Raw genomic sequence first — 18,805 nt, 5'->3', positions numbered from 1 at the left:
TCAGCTGGGGTCTCTCTGGGTCTGCCCTCTCCAGCCTGTGACACAAGTCTTGTGTGAAAGCCTGAGAACACTCCATTCTTCCTCTTGTTATTTTCAAGAAAGTTTTGTCCCTGTCTCTCACTGCCACCCACCATCTTAGAGCTTCTCTCAGCTTCCCCAGTCATGCATGGGAAATTGCTCCCAGAGCCCCTCTATGCTTTGGTTTCTCAGTTTGAAAGTTGATTCTGTCCCCTCTCCTAAAAACTCAGCCATCAGACACTGAAGCAGAATCACCCAAGTGTTTTAGAGCCATAGTCCAGAAGCCAAGCCACCTCAGGACTTTCCTTTTCTTTCATGGTGATTAAATTCATTATAATGTCTGGCCATTTTTCTCTGAGTTGTAAGGCAGAGAAGCCAGGTAGGCTGGTGGAAAGGCCTGAGGCCCCGATTGACTTATCCAATCTTGATCTTGGCCAAGGCTCTCTGCCCTTCTGGGACCCCCGTTACCACAGTTTTAACATGCGATGCCTGTCTTTGTGGCCCTTACAGAAGAGCTGCAAGGATCAAGAGGGATAAAGGAGGGAGCGCACTCTATTGGGGTGGGACGGGGGAATCTCTAGACAAAAGATATCCAAATTCAAGCAAAAGTGCCGTATTTTGAGATTTGTTGCCATATGTAACCCATACATGTTTAAACAAGCATTTTAGACCCCCTGGTTTCTGTAATCACTTAAGACATTGCAAAGAAGCATAAATAAATATTTTTAAAGTCATCACTACTACTGCTTTCTAGGTGAAATAGAAAGTATTTCTACTTTTGATCATTTTCCCTATAACTGTGATAGGGCCTCCATAGACTGCAGTTTCAAGGATCAGAGCCCTAACCTTTTTAATTCGGTGCAAGAAATTTCACTTTAATTTGGATATCTTTTGTCTAGAGATTTCCCCAGCACCACCCCAGTAGATAACTCCCTCCTGTTATCTCTCTTGATCAGCTCTCCTGTAAGTCCCCTAAAGACAGGCATCACATGAATCCCCAGTTCAGGCTTTCACAGACCATGCTGCTTAGAAAGACCATTTCCTCAAAAAAAAGTAGCCAGGCGTGGTTACACGTGCCTATGATCCCAGCTACTCAGGAGGCTGAGGCATGAGGATCACTTGCGCCCAGGAGATGAGGCTGCAGTAAACTATGATTACACGACTACACTCCAGCCTGGGCAAAGAGCAAGCCCCTGTCTCAAAACACACACACACACACACACACACACACACAACAAACAAACAAACAAAAAGTCAGAAAGAAGAAAGACCCTTCCCACTGCCCCACCCCCAGGCTTCAGGGCTGGGCAGTAAGTGCCATTCTAAGTTTTTTTTTTCTCAATGGCTAATACTTAGAATCATTCTGAGTATTTTCTTCTATATCATGACCTGCCCTCCCTTCTCCCCTTCCACCTTCCCCTTGTAATTGCCACCAATGCACAGTCACATCCAGTCACAACAAAAACCTGGCTGAGAGGTCAAGTCCCTGTTAGAAAGTGGTATATAGTCTTCTGTATGTCAGGATTGGAGGCTGTGGGCATCGATGACATTGTAAGACTTTCAAGAGAAGACCTACATAAATAACCTCTGCATGTGTGCATGATGTATGTATGTGTGTGGGTTCCCATGCATGCATGTGTTCACAATACATGTGCTAATCTATCGCTCCACTACACACACACACACACACGCATGCACACATGAGGCATTCTGTGATAGAACCTTAAAGACCATCTTTTTTTTTTTTTTTTGGTGAAGTCTCTCTCTCTGTGTTGCCCAGGCTGGAGTGCAGTGGCACGATCTCAGCTCACTGCAACCTCTGCCCCTCTCCGGTTCAAATAATTCTCCCGCCTCAGCCTTCCGAGTAGCTGGGACTACAGACATGCGCCACCATACCCAGTTAATTTTTGTATTTTTAGTGGAGATGGAGCTTCACCATGTTGGCCAGGCTGGTCTTGAGCTCCTGACCTCAGGTGATCTGCCCGCCTTGGCCTCTCAAAGTGCTGAGATTACAGGTGTGAGCCACCACATCCGGCCAAAGACCATCTACTCTAGCCTCTGATATAGGACAGGATCTCCCTCTCCAGTCACCCCAATAAGTGGCCAGCCAGCCTCTAACTGAAGGCCCACAGGGAACAAAGAGATCTTAGTTTCACTCCAGGTTTCCCCATCCATTTTTGGACAACTTTTATATTGGGAACGTCTCCCTGATACTACAGTGCAATTCTAGTTCAGTTTCTCCTGTAGGCATCAAATATCAGCACCAACACCACTTTTAACTGGCCCCTTTCTTTCTAAGTTTTTGTTTCTCTTCCTTGTTGCCTCATCGTATTCTAATTCTAAACGGAATTTAAGATTGTAACAAAACACGGAGTCAGAACATTAATAATTGCAGGCTCCTATCTCAGAAAGGAAGCACGTGTGTCTGTTCCATTTGTTAGGAAGATATAACTGTTAGTTTGCTAGGGCTGCTGTACATAAACTGGGTGACTTAAAACAACAAAAAATGTGTTGTCTCACAGCTCTGGGGGCCGGAAGTTCAAAATCAAGGTGTCGGCAGGGCCATATTGCGTGACGGCTCTAGAGAAGCCTCTTCTAGTTCTGGTATTTGCCGACAATCCTTGACGTTCCTGGGGTTGTAGGCGCATCACTAGAGTGATGCACATGGCTGCCTTCTTCCTACATGTCTCACATTGTCTTACCTCTGTGTGTGTCTGTCTCTGTGTCCACATTTTCCCCTTTTGTAAAGACATAAGTCATATTGGATGGAGCCCACCATAATGATTTCATTTTATCTTGATTACCTCTGTAAAGAGCATATTTCCAAATAAAGTCACATTCTGATGTACCAGGGGTTCAGACTTCAATATATCTTTTTGGGAGGACACTTTTTTTTTTTTTTTTTTTTTTTTTGAGACAGAGTCTCACTCTGTCAGCCAGCTGGAGTGCAGTGGCACGATCTTGTCATACTGCAACCTCTGCCTCCTGGGTACAAGCAATTCTTCTGCCTCAGCCTTCTGAGTAGCTGGGACTACAGGCACGTGCCACCACGTCTGGCTAATTTTTGTATTTTTAGTAGAGACGGGGTTTCACCATATTGGCCAAGCTGGTCTCGAACTCCTGACCTTGTGATCCACCCACCTCGGCTTCCCAAATTGCTGGGATTACAGGTGTGAGCCACTACACCCAGCCAGGAGGACACAATTTGTTTTTTTTTTTTTTTTGAGACGGAGTCTCGCTGTGTCGCCCAGGCTGGAGTGCAGTGGCCGGATCTCAGCTCACTGCAAGCTCCGCCTCCTGGGTTTATGCCGTTCTCCTGCCCTCAGCCTCCCAAGTAGCTGGGACTACAGGCGCCCGCCACCTCACCCGGCTAGTTTTTTGTATTTTTTAGTAGAGACAGGGTTTCACCGTGTTAGCCAGGATGGTCTCAATCTCCTGACCTCGTGATCCGCCCGTCTCAGCCTCCCAAAGTGCTGGGATTACAGGCTTGAGCCACCACGCCCGGCCCACAATTTTATACATATATATGTATATATAATTAGCTATATAAAATGTATAGATATATAGATATAGAATAGATATAGATATATAGAGAATATTTATATCTATATATAGAATATTAGATGGCCGGGTGCTGTGGCTCACGCCTGTAATCCCAGCACTTTGGGGGGGCGAGGCGGGCGGATCACGAGGTCAGGCGGTCAAGACCACGGTGAAACTCCGTCTCTACTAAAAATGCAAAAAATTAGCTGGGCATGGTGGCAGGCGCCTGTAGTCCCAGCTACTCGGGAGGCCAAGGCAGAAGAATGGCGTGAACCTGCGAGGCGGAGCTTGCAGTGAGCTGAGATCTGGCCACTGCACTCCAGCCTGGGCAACAGAGTGAGACTCTGTCTCAAAATAAAATAAAATAAAATAAAAAGAATATTAGATATATAGATATAGAATACATAGATAGGTATTCCTAAACATTTGTAGTGCAGTGATGTAAGTTCAAGTGTTAGTCCTAGAGAAAAATTTCAGAAAGAAAGTCCTTCATTCTTTGTTAGGGGAAGATAGATTACCAGTGGGGGGAAACTTCCTTTTTGTTGTTAATAATTATATTAATATACTATATATATATTTATTATTAGATATAATAGATGAGACTTTTATATTTATTTTTAACATTATATATAGTGTATTTTAAAATATATATATTATAATATGCAAATGATGAACACAAGTTTAACCAATTGCTTTTTTTTAACCAAGTAATTAATTGCAGGAAAAAGGCACCAAACCAACACCCTGTTCTTCTTGAGACGGAGTCTTGCTCACTGTCTTGACTCACTGTCTCGGCGCCGTCTTGGCTCACTGCAACCTCCACCTCCTGGGTTCAAGTGATTCTTCTGCCTCGGCCTCCCAAGTAGCTGGGACTACAGGCAAGTGCCACCATGCCTGGCTAATTTTTGTATTTTTAGTAGAGACGGAGTTTCACCGTGTTAGCCAGGATGGTCTCAATCTCCTGACCTCGTGATCCACCTACCTCGGCCTCCCAAAGTGCTGGGATTACAGGCGTGAGCCACTGCGCCGCCCAATACCCTGTTCTTGCTCTTTTTTTTTTTTTTTTTTTGAGACGGAGTCTCGCTCTGTCACCCAGGCTGGAGTGCAGTGGCACAATCTCGGCTCACTGCAAGCTCCGCCTCCTGGGTTCATGCTGTTCTCCTGCCTCATACTCCCAAGTAGCTGGGACTACAGGTGTCCGCCACCACGCCCGACAAATTTTTTGTATTTTTAGTAGAGACGGGGTTTCACTGTGTTAGCCAGGATGGTCTTGATCTCCTGACCTCGTGATCCGCCCGCCTCTGCCTCCCAAAGTGCTGGGATTACAGGCATAAGCCACCGCCCTGGCCTCTTTTTTTTTTTGAGACAGGGTCTCACCCTGGGCTCAAGCAATCCTCTTGCCTCAGCCTCCCAAGTAGCTGGGACTACAGATGCACACCACCACATTCAGCTAATTAAATATTATTATTATTTTTAATATTGCTAGGATAAGGAGCCATGATACCCAAAGTCAAATCTTTGTTATATAAAAAGTCCAGATCAGAGAAGTGTATAGTGGTATTTACCAGTACAATACTCTTATCATATGTGGAGATGGGGTCACATTCAGGGTTCCTGAATTTGGGAACATTCAGGCTTAGGGACACTCAAACAGACCTGAAGTTGGCCTGGATCTCTCTTTTAGTCGAGTTGGCAGAGTGAAATCCCAGCCCAGACGGAGCCAAGGGTCAAGTTGGTGTAGGGGAGAATTCACCCATCTTGCCTCTGATTTTCCCCGGAACCTCTAGCGTTTTCTGATTTCTGTGTCTGTGCATAGAACTGGGAGTGGATGTGTAGGTCTGCTCTCAGGAGGAACAGATATCCAGCCTGTGGTTTAGGTTCCTTTTTCTAGCTAAGGGAATCCTTGGACAACCTCAGGGGCTAATTCCATTTGCCTGGGTAAACCTGGGGGCTCTACCAAGCCCCTTCGAGGCACCCCACCATTCTTCAGTACCTTGTGGACCTGAGGCTTCTGCTTCTGATTATGCTGTCTCTCAATTGCCTGGACTTGATCTAGATACGGCTTGATCATTTCTTCTTTCCTCCCATGTAAAGGCCAGACTAGGGGAGAGTTCTACTTTGTCTTCTTTCCAGAGGATGACTTATCACAGGGATGGAGGAAAAGGGGTACAAAGAGTGCTGGCTCCACTTGGGGTCACTGACTAAGAGCTCATTGACAGGACATTGGGCACCGTTGGGTGGGACAGACATAGAGCCCTTGGCATCAGTGAGCCTAGAAGGTAAGCAGGTGTGCAAGTGGACAGGCCAGGACCCTGTTAGGACTCTGTACTCTCTAACTATTATAGAAAGACTCTACTGCTACCCCAGGCCTTCAACTGGGAGACTGGAGAAGGAGTGGGGGAAGGGGTTAGCCAATAACCAGATTCAGGCCCTTAGGGGCTGGACAAGGAGGCACAGGGGCAGGTGGTGATTTCTGGTGGTCATTCATTAATTTCTTCCTCCTTTTATTTAAAAAATATTTACTGAGTACTTACTGTGTACCAGATACTATAGTAGACCAAGACTCCATTTTTAAAGGAATTTACGGTACAATAACTAAGGAATGGGGAGAAATAGTAGGGATCAGGGCAATAGTAAGAAACAGATTTGGGGATTTTCTTCTCCTCAGTATGTGTGTGTCTGTCTGTCTGTCCATCACTGTGTGTGTGTGTGTGTGTGTGTGTGTGAGAGAGAGAGAGAGAGAGAGAGAGCGCGCGCGCAAGAGCAAGAGAGAGAGAGAGAAAATTTCTCTTCCTACAATGTCCTCATCACAGAGCAATGCATCTTTACCTACTCTGATATGCACGCATGCCTCCCAAATTGTAGGCTCGCTAACAATGACCAACAGCCTTCCTATCAAAAGAACCTTTTCTAAAACCTTTTCTACCTCTCAGGAGCCAAATGATGGTGAATGGCCTCAGTCAGGGCATTATACACATGCACCAAGTGACCACATTCTGGGTGGGGCATACACAAGGTAGCTTTGGGTTTTGGAAAGATGCATTCTGGTCAAGTCAGTGAAAAATCAGCCAAGTAGCCTATAAAGTCAACTGTGGTTTATTTTGGACTTAGGCCACACCTAAGGGGCCATATTTTTTTCTTATGCGTGCACCTCACTTTAAGAAAACCTGTACTCAAAAATCCCAGTTTTGAAAGGGAGACGGGAATGTGCCTGACCATTTTTGGAAGCCATCTAGAGCCCTCATTTATTGACACAGGTGTATCAAAGAGGTGGTGAAGCCCTTGAAGGAACATCTGATTCAATCCTCTGCCTTCTGATGATTTCAGATCACCTCAGGCAAATGGGCCTTTATCTGGTTTTGGCAGACTCCCAGAGACTACTAATGGGTTAAAAATGTGGCCGTGGCTGTCGTGGAGTTGAGAGGTCTGCACAGACACAAACCTACCTTGTCTTTTAAAATGAGAAGGGAATCTGGGGCTTTGTGGCAAAGGGTGTAGTTTGCTGAAAAAAATCAAACTCAAATAAATTGTTAAAACATAAACTGAATTAGGAGCATACATTTGGGATGTCCCTCACACTTCACGGAAATTATGAAATACATCTCTTTGTTCAAGTTTAAAATTCAACCAACTCAGCTTCTCTGCACAAAAGGGGAGGAGTTCCCATGACCTGATCTTTGCAATTTCCTCTAAAGTATGGCTTTCTGTATTTATTTAGGAATATTTATGTTCAGTCAGGGCATGGTTTACCCTTGTTGTGTAGCCTTATTATAGTTTATTTCACATTAGACTACTCACCTTTTAGTAACCAAATTTGCGACCCAGCGGGAATTTCTCTCTTACAAGGAGCTTGGATTCTTATTTATTTCGCAACCTTTATTTGTGTATGAGATGAACCATGACATTTAAACTATGCTTGATAGCTTAACAGATTATAAGAACAAAACCAGATGGCCCAAACAAAAATAATGCTTTGATTGCTTTAAAATTCAATGTCAAAAATTAAAAACAGCTTTCAAAAAGCCTTGACTTTTTTTCCCCTGAGATAACTTCGAATCGTATATGTGGACATATACTTTCCCCCAAAATTAGAAATATATAAAACATTTGAACAATGGTTATTTGGGGGTTGAGAAGGGTGTTTCCTTCTTTTTTCTTTTCGACAGCACCCAATTTTTCTGCAGTTACTTTTAGAATCAGAAATAAATTTTTAATGACTGCTTTTTAGTTTAATTTTAATGAAGCCTTTTTAGGGTTCGGTCAAGGTGTTTTTCTCTGCCGAGAAAAGGACATTGTTAAGCATTAGCAGTTCATAATTCTTCTTCCACACAAAATGATGAATAATGTGCGGTTACTTTAACACTGTGCTTCATGAGGTTGGAAAACTGAACCAGTCTCAGCGTCTTTAAAATTAATGTAAATTCTACAAAAGCAGTTATTTAATTTTCTAACTCACTTTAATGTACTTTCAACATCATTAGTATTAATCACAATTGTCACTTTCTTTGAGAGCAGTGAACCAACTAATTCCTTAAAACTGGGCTTTAAAAAGAACCTCCATTTTAAAAGGCTCTCAACCTTGAGATAGTTTGCAGGGCACAGTCAGAATTGACTGCTGAATGTTTAAACTAAAGCGCCCACAAAGTGTTAGGATTCCTTTTTTTCCGTTCTTGTCTTGTAAAAGAATCTTTATTCTGACTCAGATTCATTTTCTTTAAATCAGCTGCAAGAGAGTGAACCAACTTTGCTGCAAATCAAAGCCCTGACAGTTACATTTCCCTGAAATAATTGCATGCTGCTTTGGAGTTTCCTTTTCCCTGCTGTTTCCTTTTGTTTTGACAACAAGTTTCTGGGAAAACAATATACAAATGATAACTATGCTGTCACGAGTATACTGAATTTTAAAAATAAATAACTGTCGACACAAAAAGCTTCCAGGGGCCTATGGAGTGAATTCTTTTTCCAAACCGTTCCAAAACCAGATGTGGAAATGTTTAGCTAATTCCCTTTCCCATTCTTCATGCAAAGAGTTCATACGTGTCTCTAACGACAGCAGAGGAGATGGGGAGACCAAAAATCCTGTCTGCTTTCAAAGCGATTTCTCTTACACTTCTCAATTCACTCTCTAACATCACAAAACTAATTTGGACTTCAGCTTTTGTCTCTTTTTAAAAGGATTTTTTTGGGGTCCTGAGATTTAAAATGCTCTGTGCTTAGACCAATATTCAATCTCTTTATTATAAAACATTAAAAAATAGAGCTCATGGTAAGAACATTTAAAATCTACCCTCTTAGCCATTTTGAAATATACAGTACATTATTATTAGCTGAAGTCACCATGCTGTGCAATAGATCACTAGAACTTATTCCTCCTGTCTAACTGCAACTTTTTACTTTTTGACCAGTATCTCCTCTTACCCCTTCCACTCCACTCTCTACTTCTTAAAGTAAGTCAATGGACGTGTTAACCAGCTTGATCTAAAATAATCATTCCACAATGTATACATAGATCATTGTTACGTGTATACAAAGAACACTGTATCCCATAAATATATACAATTGTTATTTGTCAATTTAAAAACAGCACAACTGCTTAACTTTATAAGCAGCATTTTCAGCATAAAAAATGTTAACGATGGGGAGTTAAGTGGTAGCTCTTCTTCCTCTTTCCTTTTTTGTTTGGGCCAATCCACTCTCTTCCTGTCTATAAGAAGAAAAGGGCTGTCTTGGTTTCACAAGTACTATGAGATCTCAGTCTGGCTTTGCTAATCAGATTGTATCACTGTCAGTGACTGACATAGATAGCTCTAAACATAAACACTGGCATTTTTCTGAACTTAATTAAAACAGCATATGTGTTTATGGGGGAAGAAAGGAAATACAGTTTATATCCCAAAATGAAACGTTTTATGATTTTTTAATGTAGAGAATTTATTAAGGCTTATTAGGGAGTTCTTGAAAAAAGGGGAAAGAGGAAAACTCTGTTAAAGGAGCCAGTGGGAAATGTATATGCATAAACTCCATTTACAAAAAAACAGAAAGCTACTTGTATTCTGTGGCTTCAAGGAAAGCAAACATTTTGCATCCAGGTGTTATTAGAAGCTCTGGGTTTGCCTGACCTCTCTATAGCTCAGTTCAGGACGCTGTGTACCAACAGCTGAGCCCTACTTGGCTATACAAATGCATCTAAGCTCATTGCTTCAGGCATGTTGCAGGACTAATTTGCAATCGAGTTAAAATGGGGCTACAGTAATACAGACCCTGAGACTGCTTTTTTTTTCTCAGCCCAGAGGACTCCCCAAGAAGCTGGACAGTAGTCCCAAAATGAGTGGACCCTTCTTTGCATTTATTTCTTCCCCAGTCCCCAACTCCACGTCAGCTCTAAAGAGTTCTAAAGACTTTAAATAGAATTCTGCCCACAGCTCCTGGGATACTGTGCATGGCCCGCATGATGGCTAAAAATACCTTCAGTTGGGCACCCCCACACAGCCCTCTCTTCTGGCATCTCCTTCCCATCTCTAGCCCCTCAGCCTTCTTTTCCCTCTGCCCACAATAACTAGAGCCCACTTTCTCCCTCCCTTGTTCAGGATCCCATTCTTCCAGCACATCTCAGCAAGGTGTTAGAAAAGTCAGCTGATGAATTCACACTGTGTTGTGAATGACTTATAGCCATCCCCAAGCCGGGCATGGTGGCTCACGCCTGTAATCCCAGCACTTTGGGAGGCCAAGGCAGGCGGATCACCTGAGCTCAGGAGTTCGAGACCAGCCTGGCCAACATGGTGAAACCCCGTCTCTACCAAAAATACGAAAATTAGCAGGGTATGGTGGTGGGTGCCTGTAGTCCCAACTACTCAAGAGACTGAGGCAGGAGAATCGTTTGAACCCGGGAGGCAGAGGTTGCAGTGAGCTGAGGTCGTGCCACTGCACTCCAGCTGGACCACAGAGCGAGACTCCATCTCAAAAAACATAATAATGGCCGGGCGCGGTGGCTCAAGCCTGTAATCCCAGCACTTTGGGAGGCCGAGAGGGCGGATCACGAGGTCAGGAGATCGAGACCCTCCTGGCTAACACAGTGAAACCCGTCTCTACTAAAAAAATAAAAAAAAAAAAACTAGCCGGCGAGGTGGCGGGCGCCTGTAGTCCCAGCTACTCCGGAGGCTGAGGCAGGAGAATAGCGTGAACCCGGGAGGCGGAGCTTGCAGTGAGCTGAGATCCGGCCACTGCACTCCAGCCTGGGCGACAGAGCAAGACTCCATCTCAAAAAAAAAAAAAAAAAAAAAACAATAATAATAATAACCATCCCCCAACACACACACACACATACACACACATGCACACACACATTCTACCCTTCCCTAGGAATTGCAGGTAGCAGGAGAAGGAAGGCTGCCCCGCTTTGAGGATCTGTTCTCAGCAAGGAGTAAATCCCAAAGTGTGCCAATGAGCTAGCTTTCTAACTAGCCAATGAGCTTTTCTAGCTCATTTGCAAGCTCATTAGAAAGTACATTCTGCTTTCACCCTAATCTCCTTTCTCTCCCCTTAGAGATGAGCAACCTTAAACCTGGGTCTCAGTGACCTCCTCTTTAAGCTTTATCTGAGCTCAAGGGTATGCTGTCACACGCCTAGTCATCTTCATTTATTTCTCCTATCACATGGTGAGCTGTTCTTGGCTTTACGAAAATCAGAGGAAACGGATTCTGCCGTGTTCACATTTGGAGACTTGTACTAATGAACCCCTAAACTCAATGACGTTATTGAACCCCTTCCTTTGAGACTGACTCAGTGCAACATAATACAAGAAGTGAATGTGTGGGGGTGGGAAGTGAGGTAGTCTAAAATGATTGCTTGAGGGACAACAGTCTCATTTCTCAGAAATTCTAGACATTTTATAATTATATTTGGATTATCTTTGGGGAGGGAGGAGAAGGAGTACAGGAAAGATGCTTGAGGGAGGGGGAGAAATGGATGGCTTAACTCTCTGGAAAAGAGTAGCCTTAAACTTGGGTGTTAATTTTGGGGTTTGAACAAAAATAGTTGTTTCCTTGGCCTAGTCCAGAACTACTTAAGGAGGAGGTTTTCATTCAGGGCAATTAGGCCCAGGTTGTGGGATGATGTTAAAGAAAGAAGGAAAGAAGGAGAGAGAGAGAAAAAGAGAGAGGCAGGAAGGGAAAGAAAACCTACCTAAAGCACATTTAGCACAAGGTGGTCTTCTATAGACCAAGACAGTAGTGCAGTAGTGATGGGATGATTATCTCAGCTTCCAAAAGATGCCTCAGCAAATGTTATGCAGTATTCCAGAGCAGGTGGTTTCTTTACTTAACTGTTGAGTCATCTAGGACCAGCTCACATCAGAATTTACTTATTTGTGTTGTTATTGTTGTTTCCTTTTTGTTTGTTTTGGGGTTTTTGGTGCAGGGGAGAGAAAGGGGGTAAGTTTTTGTTTGTTTCTTGCTGCTGCTTCTACTTTTGCTTTGTGAAAAACAAACCCCAAAAAAGTTGTCCCAGGAGAGACATTTCAGAAGGAACAAAGAGGAAAGGAAGGAGCCTGGCAGACCTGTGGGGCTTCTCTTTTACACCCTCAACACCCCTGAGAGAATAAGGAATCATTAATGGCAGAGTGAAAGACAGACCAATCTGTGCCAATCAGAAACAAAACATTTCATCCAGGCCAGTGCATTTTTCTAGTGGGCTCCTGTGCCATGGTTTCCATTAAACAATGCAACAAATTCATCACTATCAAGGGAAGAGAAAGAGCTGCATTTTTGCAACTGGGGAAAAAGGAGAGAAATGTCTTGGGATATTTTTTGGCCCATTGCTATGCACATAGTAGGCATTCAACAAACACGAGTCAAAGAATGAATTTGTGCAGGAGTTACTTATCTCAGCAGGGAACGAAAGTGAATCCCTATATGCATGTACATTTCCTTCCAAACTTTAGGCGCTTTACTATGTGATTTATGTCATTTTCACTTGTAAAATGAAAGTTGAGTTGGAAAACATTGGATGATGTTGCTCTTGCTTTCTTCTTTCTTCATCTGTTACCTCCTTCTGACAGCATGTTTTAGATACTTATTCCTAGCACTGCTTTTTCTCCTCACTGGTCTGCCTGCCACTCTTTGAGAGCTAGAAGCAATGGGACTAGGAAGTGGCCACAGAGCTTTCTATTGAAAAAGAAAACATAAAAAGCTAGAGAAAATAAAAGAATGTAAAGCAAAGATTTAAGGAGATATCTTGTCAATCAATGTGTAAAGTACAAACTCAATCCTCCTTCTCTCCTTCCTCCCTCCCTCCCTCTCTCTTTCTTTCCTTTCTTCCTTTTTTTTTTTTTTTTTTTTTGAGACAGAGTCTGTCTCTGTTGTCCAGGCTGGAGTGCAGTGGCACAGTCTTGGCTCACTATAGCCTCAACCTCCCAGGCTCAGGCAATCCTCCCACCTCAGCCTCCTGAGTAGCTCAGACTACAGGCGTGTACCACCACGCTCGGTTAGTTTTTTGTATTGTTTTATAGAGACAGGCTCTCACTATGTTGCCTGGGCTGCTCTTGAACTCCTGGGCTCAAGCAGTCCTCCCACCCCGGCTTCCTAGAGTGCAGGGATTACAGGCATAAGTCGCCACAACCTGGTCCCTTTCTTTAATATAAGATGTTTACAGTAGTTTTCATGTGTAATATGCATTGAAAAATGTAAAATTCAAAACCAGCATGTTTTTATGTTTCCGCAATTTCAGTATTTTACAAGGTGTCCCAAAGAATGTATCAGGGACTCTATTGGTCATAATGACTTATGATGCCACTGCCAGTTTATGAAGCATTCGTATGATCCTTTTAAGTAAGCCACTCGGCAAAATTTCAATATTGGTTGTTAGAATAAACCACAATTCCTTCATAGGTTTTTATTTGATCAAATTTGTTGTAACAACAACAAAAAAGCAATAGGGAAGGGTTCATTAGTATGGTCTATGAGAGGACATTGAGGCCCCTAAAGAGGTAAGTGTTGCCATCTTGAATTAAACTCTATCTCCTATCTCTTTATTCAGTGTTTGACACAAAAACTGCTCTGTTTTGGGTTAGTCTTGACGTTAAACACAAAAGGATGTCAGTCCTGATCAGTGTAACTGTTGTTCTACATATTAGGGATATGTGTTTTATACTAGAACAGCACGGGAAAGTCACTTTAAAAAGCCATTGTAATCGTCCATAAACACGTGAGTTCCAACAATGAAATTAAAGTTCAGTTCTCTCTCGAATGAGTGTTTTCCTCTTCTTAATGCTTTAGGAACAGCCTTTTGCTTAAAAAATATATCACGTTTGAACTTTCAATAGAAAATAAGATGACTTGCCTCTTGTGTTTTTGTGTGCTCTAGAAATCCTCACTGGACGGCTTCCTGTTTCCTGTGGTTCATTATCTGATTGGCTGCAGGGATGAAAGTGTTTAAGCTCATAGGAGTGATGATCCTCCTCACCTCTGCGTTTTCAGCCTGTTCAGGACAAAGTCCAATGACTGTGCTGTGCTCCATAGACTGGTTCATGGTCACAGTGCACCCCTTCATGCTAAACAACGATGTGTGTGTACACTTTCATGAGCTACACTTGGGCCTGGGTTGTCCCCCAAACCATGTTCAGCCACACGCCTACCAGTTCACCTACCGTGTTACTGAATGTGGCATCAGGGTCAAAGCTGTCTCTCAGGACGTGGTTATCTACAGCACTGAAATACACTACTCTTCTAAGGGCACGCCATCTAAGTTTGTGATCCCAGTGTCATGTGCTGCACCCCTAAAGTCCCCATGGCTCACCAAGCCCTGCTCCATGAGAGTAGCCAGCCAGAGCAGGGCCATAGCCCAGAAGGATGAGAAATGCTACGAGGTGTTCAGCTTGTCACAGTCCAGCCAAAGGCCCAACTGCGACTGTCCACCTTGTGTCTTCAATGAAGAAGAGCATACCCAGGTCCCTTGTCACCAAGCAGGGGCTCAGGAGGCCCAACCTCTGCAGCCATCTCACTTTCTCGATATATCTGAGGATTGGTCTCTTCACGCAGATGATATGATTGGGTCCATGTGATTCTCAGGTTTGGGGTCCCCTGAAGATGCTATTTCTAGAATTAGTATATAGTGTACAAATATCTGACAAATAAGTGCTCTTGTGGCCCTCATGTGAGCACTTTTGAGAAAGAACAACCTATAGCAACTTCATGAATTAAGCCTTTTTCTATATTTTTATATTCATGTGTAAACAGAAATAAAATTCTGATCGCATAAAAATATGTTGGGCATTTTTATTTAATAAACACATATCTCATTTTTAGTATGGGCCAGGCATTGTTCTAAGTGGTTTGCAAACATTGGTGCATGGTCCCTTCTCTCTAGGATGACTTCCCTCTCCGTCAAGTTCCTCTAAGAAAGCCTTCCGCAATTGACCCTCTGTCTATATCCCCATTTCCCTTACACTCTGCACCACTAACTTAGTACTCAGCCACATCGTTTCTTAGTTCAATCTACAACTGTGTCACTTTTTATCCACAAAAAACATAGGTTGCACTGGTGAATTATAAACTATCAACGATTCTAAGAAGCACTCACGTCACTACCCACCAGCTGTATGGTAAATTCCTGATGCCAAGAGCCAGAGCTTATGCTTTAGCCACAGACTGATAGTGCTTTGTTTTTGTTTTTGTTTTTTTGAGACGGAGTCTTGCTCGTCACCCAGGCTGGAGTGCAATGGCCGGATCTCAACTCACTGCAAGCTCTGCCTCTCGGGTTCACACCATTCTCCTGCCTCAGCCTCCTGAGTAGCTGGGACTACAGGCGCCTGCCATCACGCCCGGCTAATTATTTGTATCTTTTTTTATAGAGACGGGGTTTCACCGTGTTAGCCAGGATGGTCTCGATCTCCTGACCTTGTGATCTGCCCACCTCGGCCTCCCAAAGTGCTGGGATTACAGGCGTGAGCCACTGCGCCCGGCCGATAGTGCTTTGAAAGGAGTTTTTCTCCCCCAACATCTATGATCAGAAAATTTTTGCTCAAGTTTGGCTATTAGCTTTCTCAAAGGGGTAAGAGAGAAAGGGGAGGAGGAAGAGAGAAAGGGAGGAGTAAGAGTAAGTGAATTCAACAGAAATTTATTATTGAGGCCAGGAGTGGTGGCTCATGCCTGTAATCCCAGCATTCTGGGAGACTGAGGCAGGTGGATAACCTGAGGTCAGGAGTTCACGACGAGCCTGGCTAACATGGTGAAACCCCATCTCTACTAAAAATATGAAAATTAGCTGGGAGTGGTGGCAGGCGCCTGTAATCCCAGCTACTTGGGAGGCTGAGGCAGGAGAATTGCTTGAACCTGGGAGGCGGAGGCTGCATTGAGACAAGATCATGCCATTGCACTCCAGCCTGGGCAGCAGAACAAAACTCCGTCTCAAAAAAAAAAAAAGTCCAGGCACGGTGGCTCACGCCTGCTGTAATCCCAACACTTTGGGAGGCCAAGGTGGGCAGATCACCTGAGGTCAGGAGTTCGAGACCAACCTGGCCAATATGGTGAACCCCCCCATCTCTACTAAAAATACAAAAATTAGCCAGGTGTGGTGGTGGGCGCCTGGAGCGCCTGCTGAGGCAGAAGAATCACTTGCACCTGGGAGGTGGAGGCTGCCGTGAGCCAAGATCGTGCCATTGCACTCCAACCTGGGTGACGCAGTGAGACTCCATCTCAAAAAAAAAAAAGAAAGAAAGAAAGAAATTTATTATTGAGTGCTACTACTTGCTAGGCACTGTCCTAGGCACAGAGGATATGGCAGTGAGTAGAAAGGGACTCAGAAAAATTGAGGTCACACAGAAAATAAATAAATAAATATTCAGACTGCAACAAATGCTATGGAGAACCTAAAATAAAGTGATATGAGATAAACTGGAGAAGGGACCAGCGTATTTAGGGAAGGCCTCTGAGGACTTGTCATTTCAACTGAGTCTTGAATGTGAAGAAGGAGCCAGTCCTGGGACGATCTGGAGAGAACACATTCCAGATAGTAAAAGCATCTCATTTAATCTTCACTACAACCTGTGAGAGAAATACTCTTCTCATATCTATTTTCTAAATAAGGAAACTGAAGCACAGAGTGATTAAGATACTTGCCCGAGGCCACATACCTATTAAGAAGTAGACTATTTCGAAACATCATACTGTACACCATATATATATATATAATTTTTATTTGTCATTAAAAATAAATTAATTTGGCCAGGCACAGTGGCTCACACCTGTAATCCCAACATATTGTGAAGCCAAGGCAGGAGGATTGCTTGAGCCAAGGAGTTTGAGCCCAGCCTGAGGAACATAGAGTGACCTCATCTCTACAAAAAAATTTTAAAAAGTAGCCAGGTATGGTGATATGTGCCTGTAGTCCCAGCTACTCGGGAGGCTGAGGCAGGAGGATCACTTAAGCTTGGGAGGTCAAGGCTGCAGTGAGCTGTGATCGTGCCATTGCACTCCAGCCTGGATGACAGAAACCCTGTCTCGAAGATAAATTAATTAAAATTACACAACGTTGACACAATGTTTGCACATTTAATATAGGCAAAGTGCTTCAGCAGGGCGTAGATTTAGAAATTCGGTCATGGTAGTTGAAGAAACAGAGTGGTTAAATTTAAAAATCCCCTGCCTCTTCTTGAGGAAAACTAAGTAATAATCCCTGAAAACAGTGTATTCATGCAACAAATGTTTATTGAGCCCGTCTTATGCACCAAGCACTATGTTAGATGCTGGGGATGCAGTGGGGAACAAGACTGACACAGTCTAATTGGGGTAAGGCAGACAAGTAAAGAGGCCTACAGAGATAGAGGCTATAGAGGCTACTGCAGTCCAGAGAATGTGCCTGTGCATAGACGTGAGGCCTTGGGCTGAGGTCATCAGAGAACATGCCAGTGGTCTGGTCCAATACAATGGAGGTAGTGTAGCAGGGTGGTGATGGTGGTGAGTGATGAGGCTAGAGCATGAGTGGTATATGAGACTGTGTACAAGAGAGCTAGCACATCCCCACCCCCCATCCTCTCTTCAGAAGCTAACAAATTGTTTAATACTAAAACACAGGCAAGCAACTTTGCAAACAATCAATACTAGATACATTAGACTTGGGCTACGAGGTGCAAGCTGAGCATTTCACAACTGCAAGGGTGATATTCAGAGACTTGCCCTGAAGTTGCATAATGTATCAGCCTTGGAAAAGACTCAAGACCTCCATGGTAATAACAGGAGTTACTATGTGTCAGACACATTATACATGATCTCATTTAATCCTCACAACAGCTCTACAAGATGAAAATGATTTTCTCTGTTTTATAGATGAGGAAACTAAGGCTCAGAGAAATGGAGATTGTACCATTAGGAAATGAGATCACTGGAACTCAAACCCAGGTTTGTCTAGCGCCGAAGTCCACTTTCCCCTCTATGCTCAAAACTCACTCCCAGAGAAGAGAGACTTCCATATGGACTAGAAGATCCAGGAAGGTTTCTTGGTAGAGATAGGCAATGACCCTACTGTTAGAAGATGAGGAGGACTTGGCTAAGCAGAGAGAGGATGAAGAGTATTCTTTGTGGGCATAACCCCTGGAACAGGGTGGACAAGTGCACCGTGTTGGAGGGAGGCCGCTTAGGGGGCTATTGCTCTCACCTAGGTGAGAGGAGATAAGGACAGCAGATGGAAGAAGGAGTTGAAGGGTAGGAAGAGAAGAAAATGAGACCCATTTCAAGTGAAGAACAACAGGACTTCATTCATTCTAGCCTACAGGAAACAGTTAAATGTCTATATAAGCCTCATTCACGATTAAGAGAGAAATTGAATTTGGAGCGTGGAAAGCTCCAGGCCTTAGAGCAAAGAGACAGGTTTCATGGAGGACAAGACTTAAGCTATGCTCTGATTTGTCTGACTGGATATATGTGAAAAAGAAGATGTTGACTCAAAGATGTCACCATCAAGAGCCCTAGAAGCTCAGAAGACATGGTAAGCCCTGGATTTAAGTAAGGAAATTGGGGTGATGGTAGAGGATGGGGGGAAGATGAATCTAGGATGGACACATTGAGTTTGAGATGACAGTGACATCCAAGTAGATATGTCCAGGAATCAGCTCAAGAAATGTAATTACTGGGAGATAAAGCCTTGGGGGAATCACATGAGTGCAGGAAAGAGAATTCTCTAATACTCAATCCTCATGGCATTGTTAGAAAAAGGGCAGGAGAAGAACAGTCATCAAAATAGATAGAAGAGAAGT

The 18,805-nt window shown here is 43.5% G+C and overlaps 1 protein-coding gene across 2 annotated transcripts in view; it reads left to right on the top strand.

Moving 5' to 3' along the window:
• PLAC1 (placenta enriched 1) overlaps positions 1–14,811 on the top strand; it is a 203,543-nt gene extending 188,732 nt beyond the window's left edge. For both annotated transcript variants that reach the window (XM_033201896.1, XM_033201895.1), the window contains one exon: positions 13,921–14,811. In XM_033201896.1, coding sequence (XP_033057787.1) covers positions 13,979–14,617 — 639 coding nt within the window. In that variant the 5' untranslated portion in view covers positions 13,921–13,978 and the 3' untranslated portion in view covers positions 14,618–14,811. The remainder of the gene's footprint in view (positions 1–13,920) is intronic.
• Positions 14,812–18,805: the final 3,994 nt, after the last annotated feature.

Source organism: Trachypithecus francoisi, unplaced genomic scaffold (genome assembly GCF_009764315.1).
Source record: "Trachypithecus francoisi isolate TF-2019V2 unplaced genomic scaffold, Tfra_2.0 Lachesis_group6, whole genome shotgun sequence".
Classification (NCBI taxonomy): Eukaryota; Metazoa; Chordata; class Mammalia; order Primates; family Cercopithecidae; genus Trachypithecus; species Trachypithecus francoisi.
This window is presented reverse-complemented; position numbering and strand designations above follow the sequence as displayed.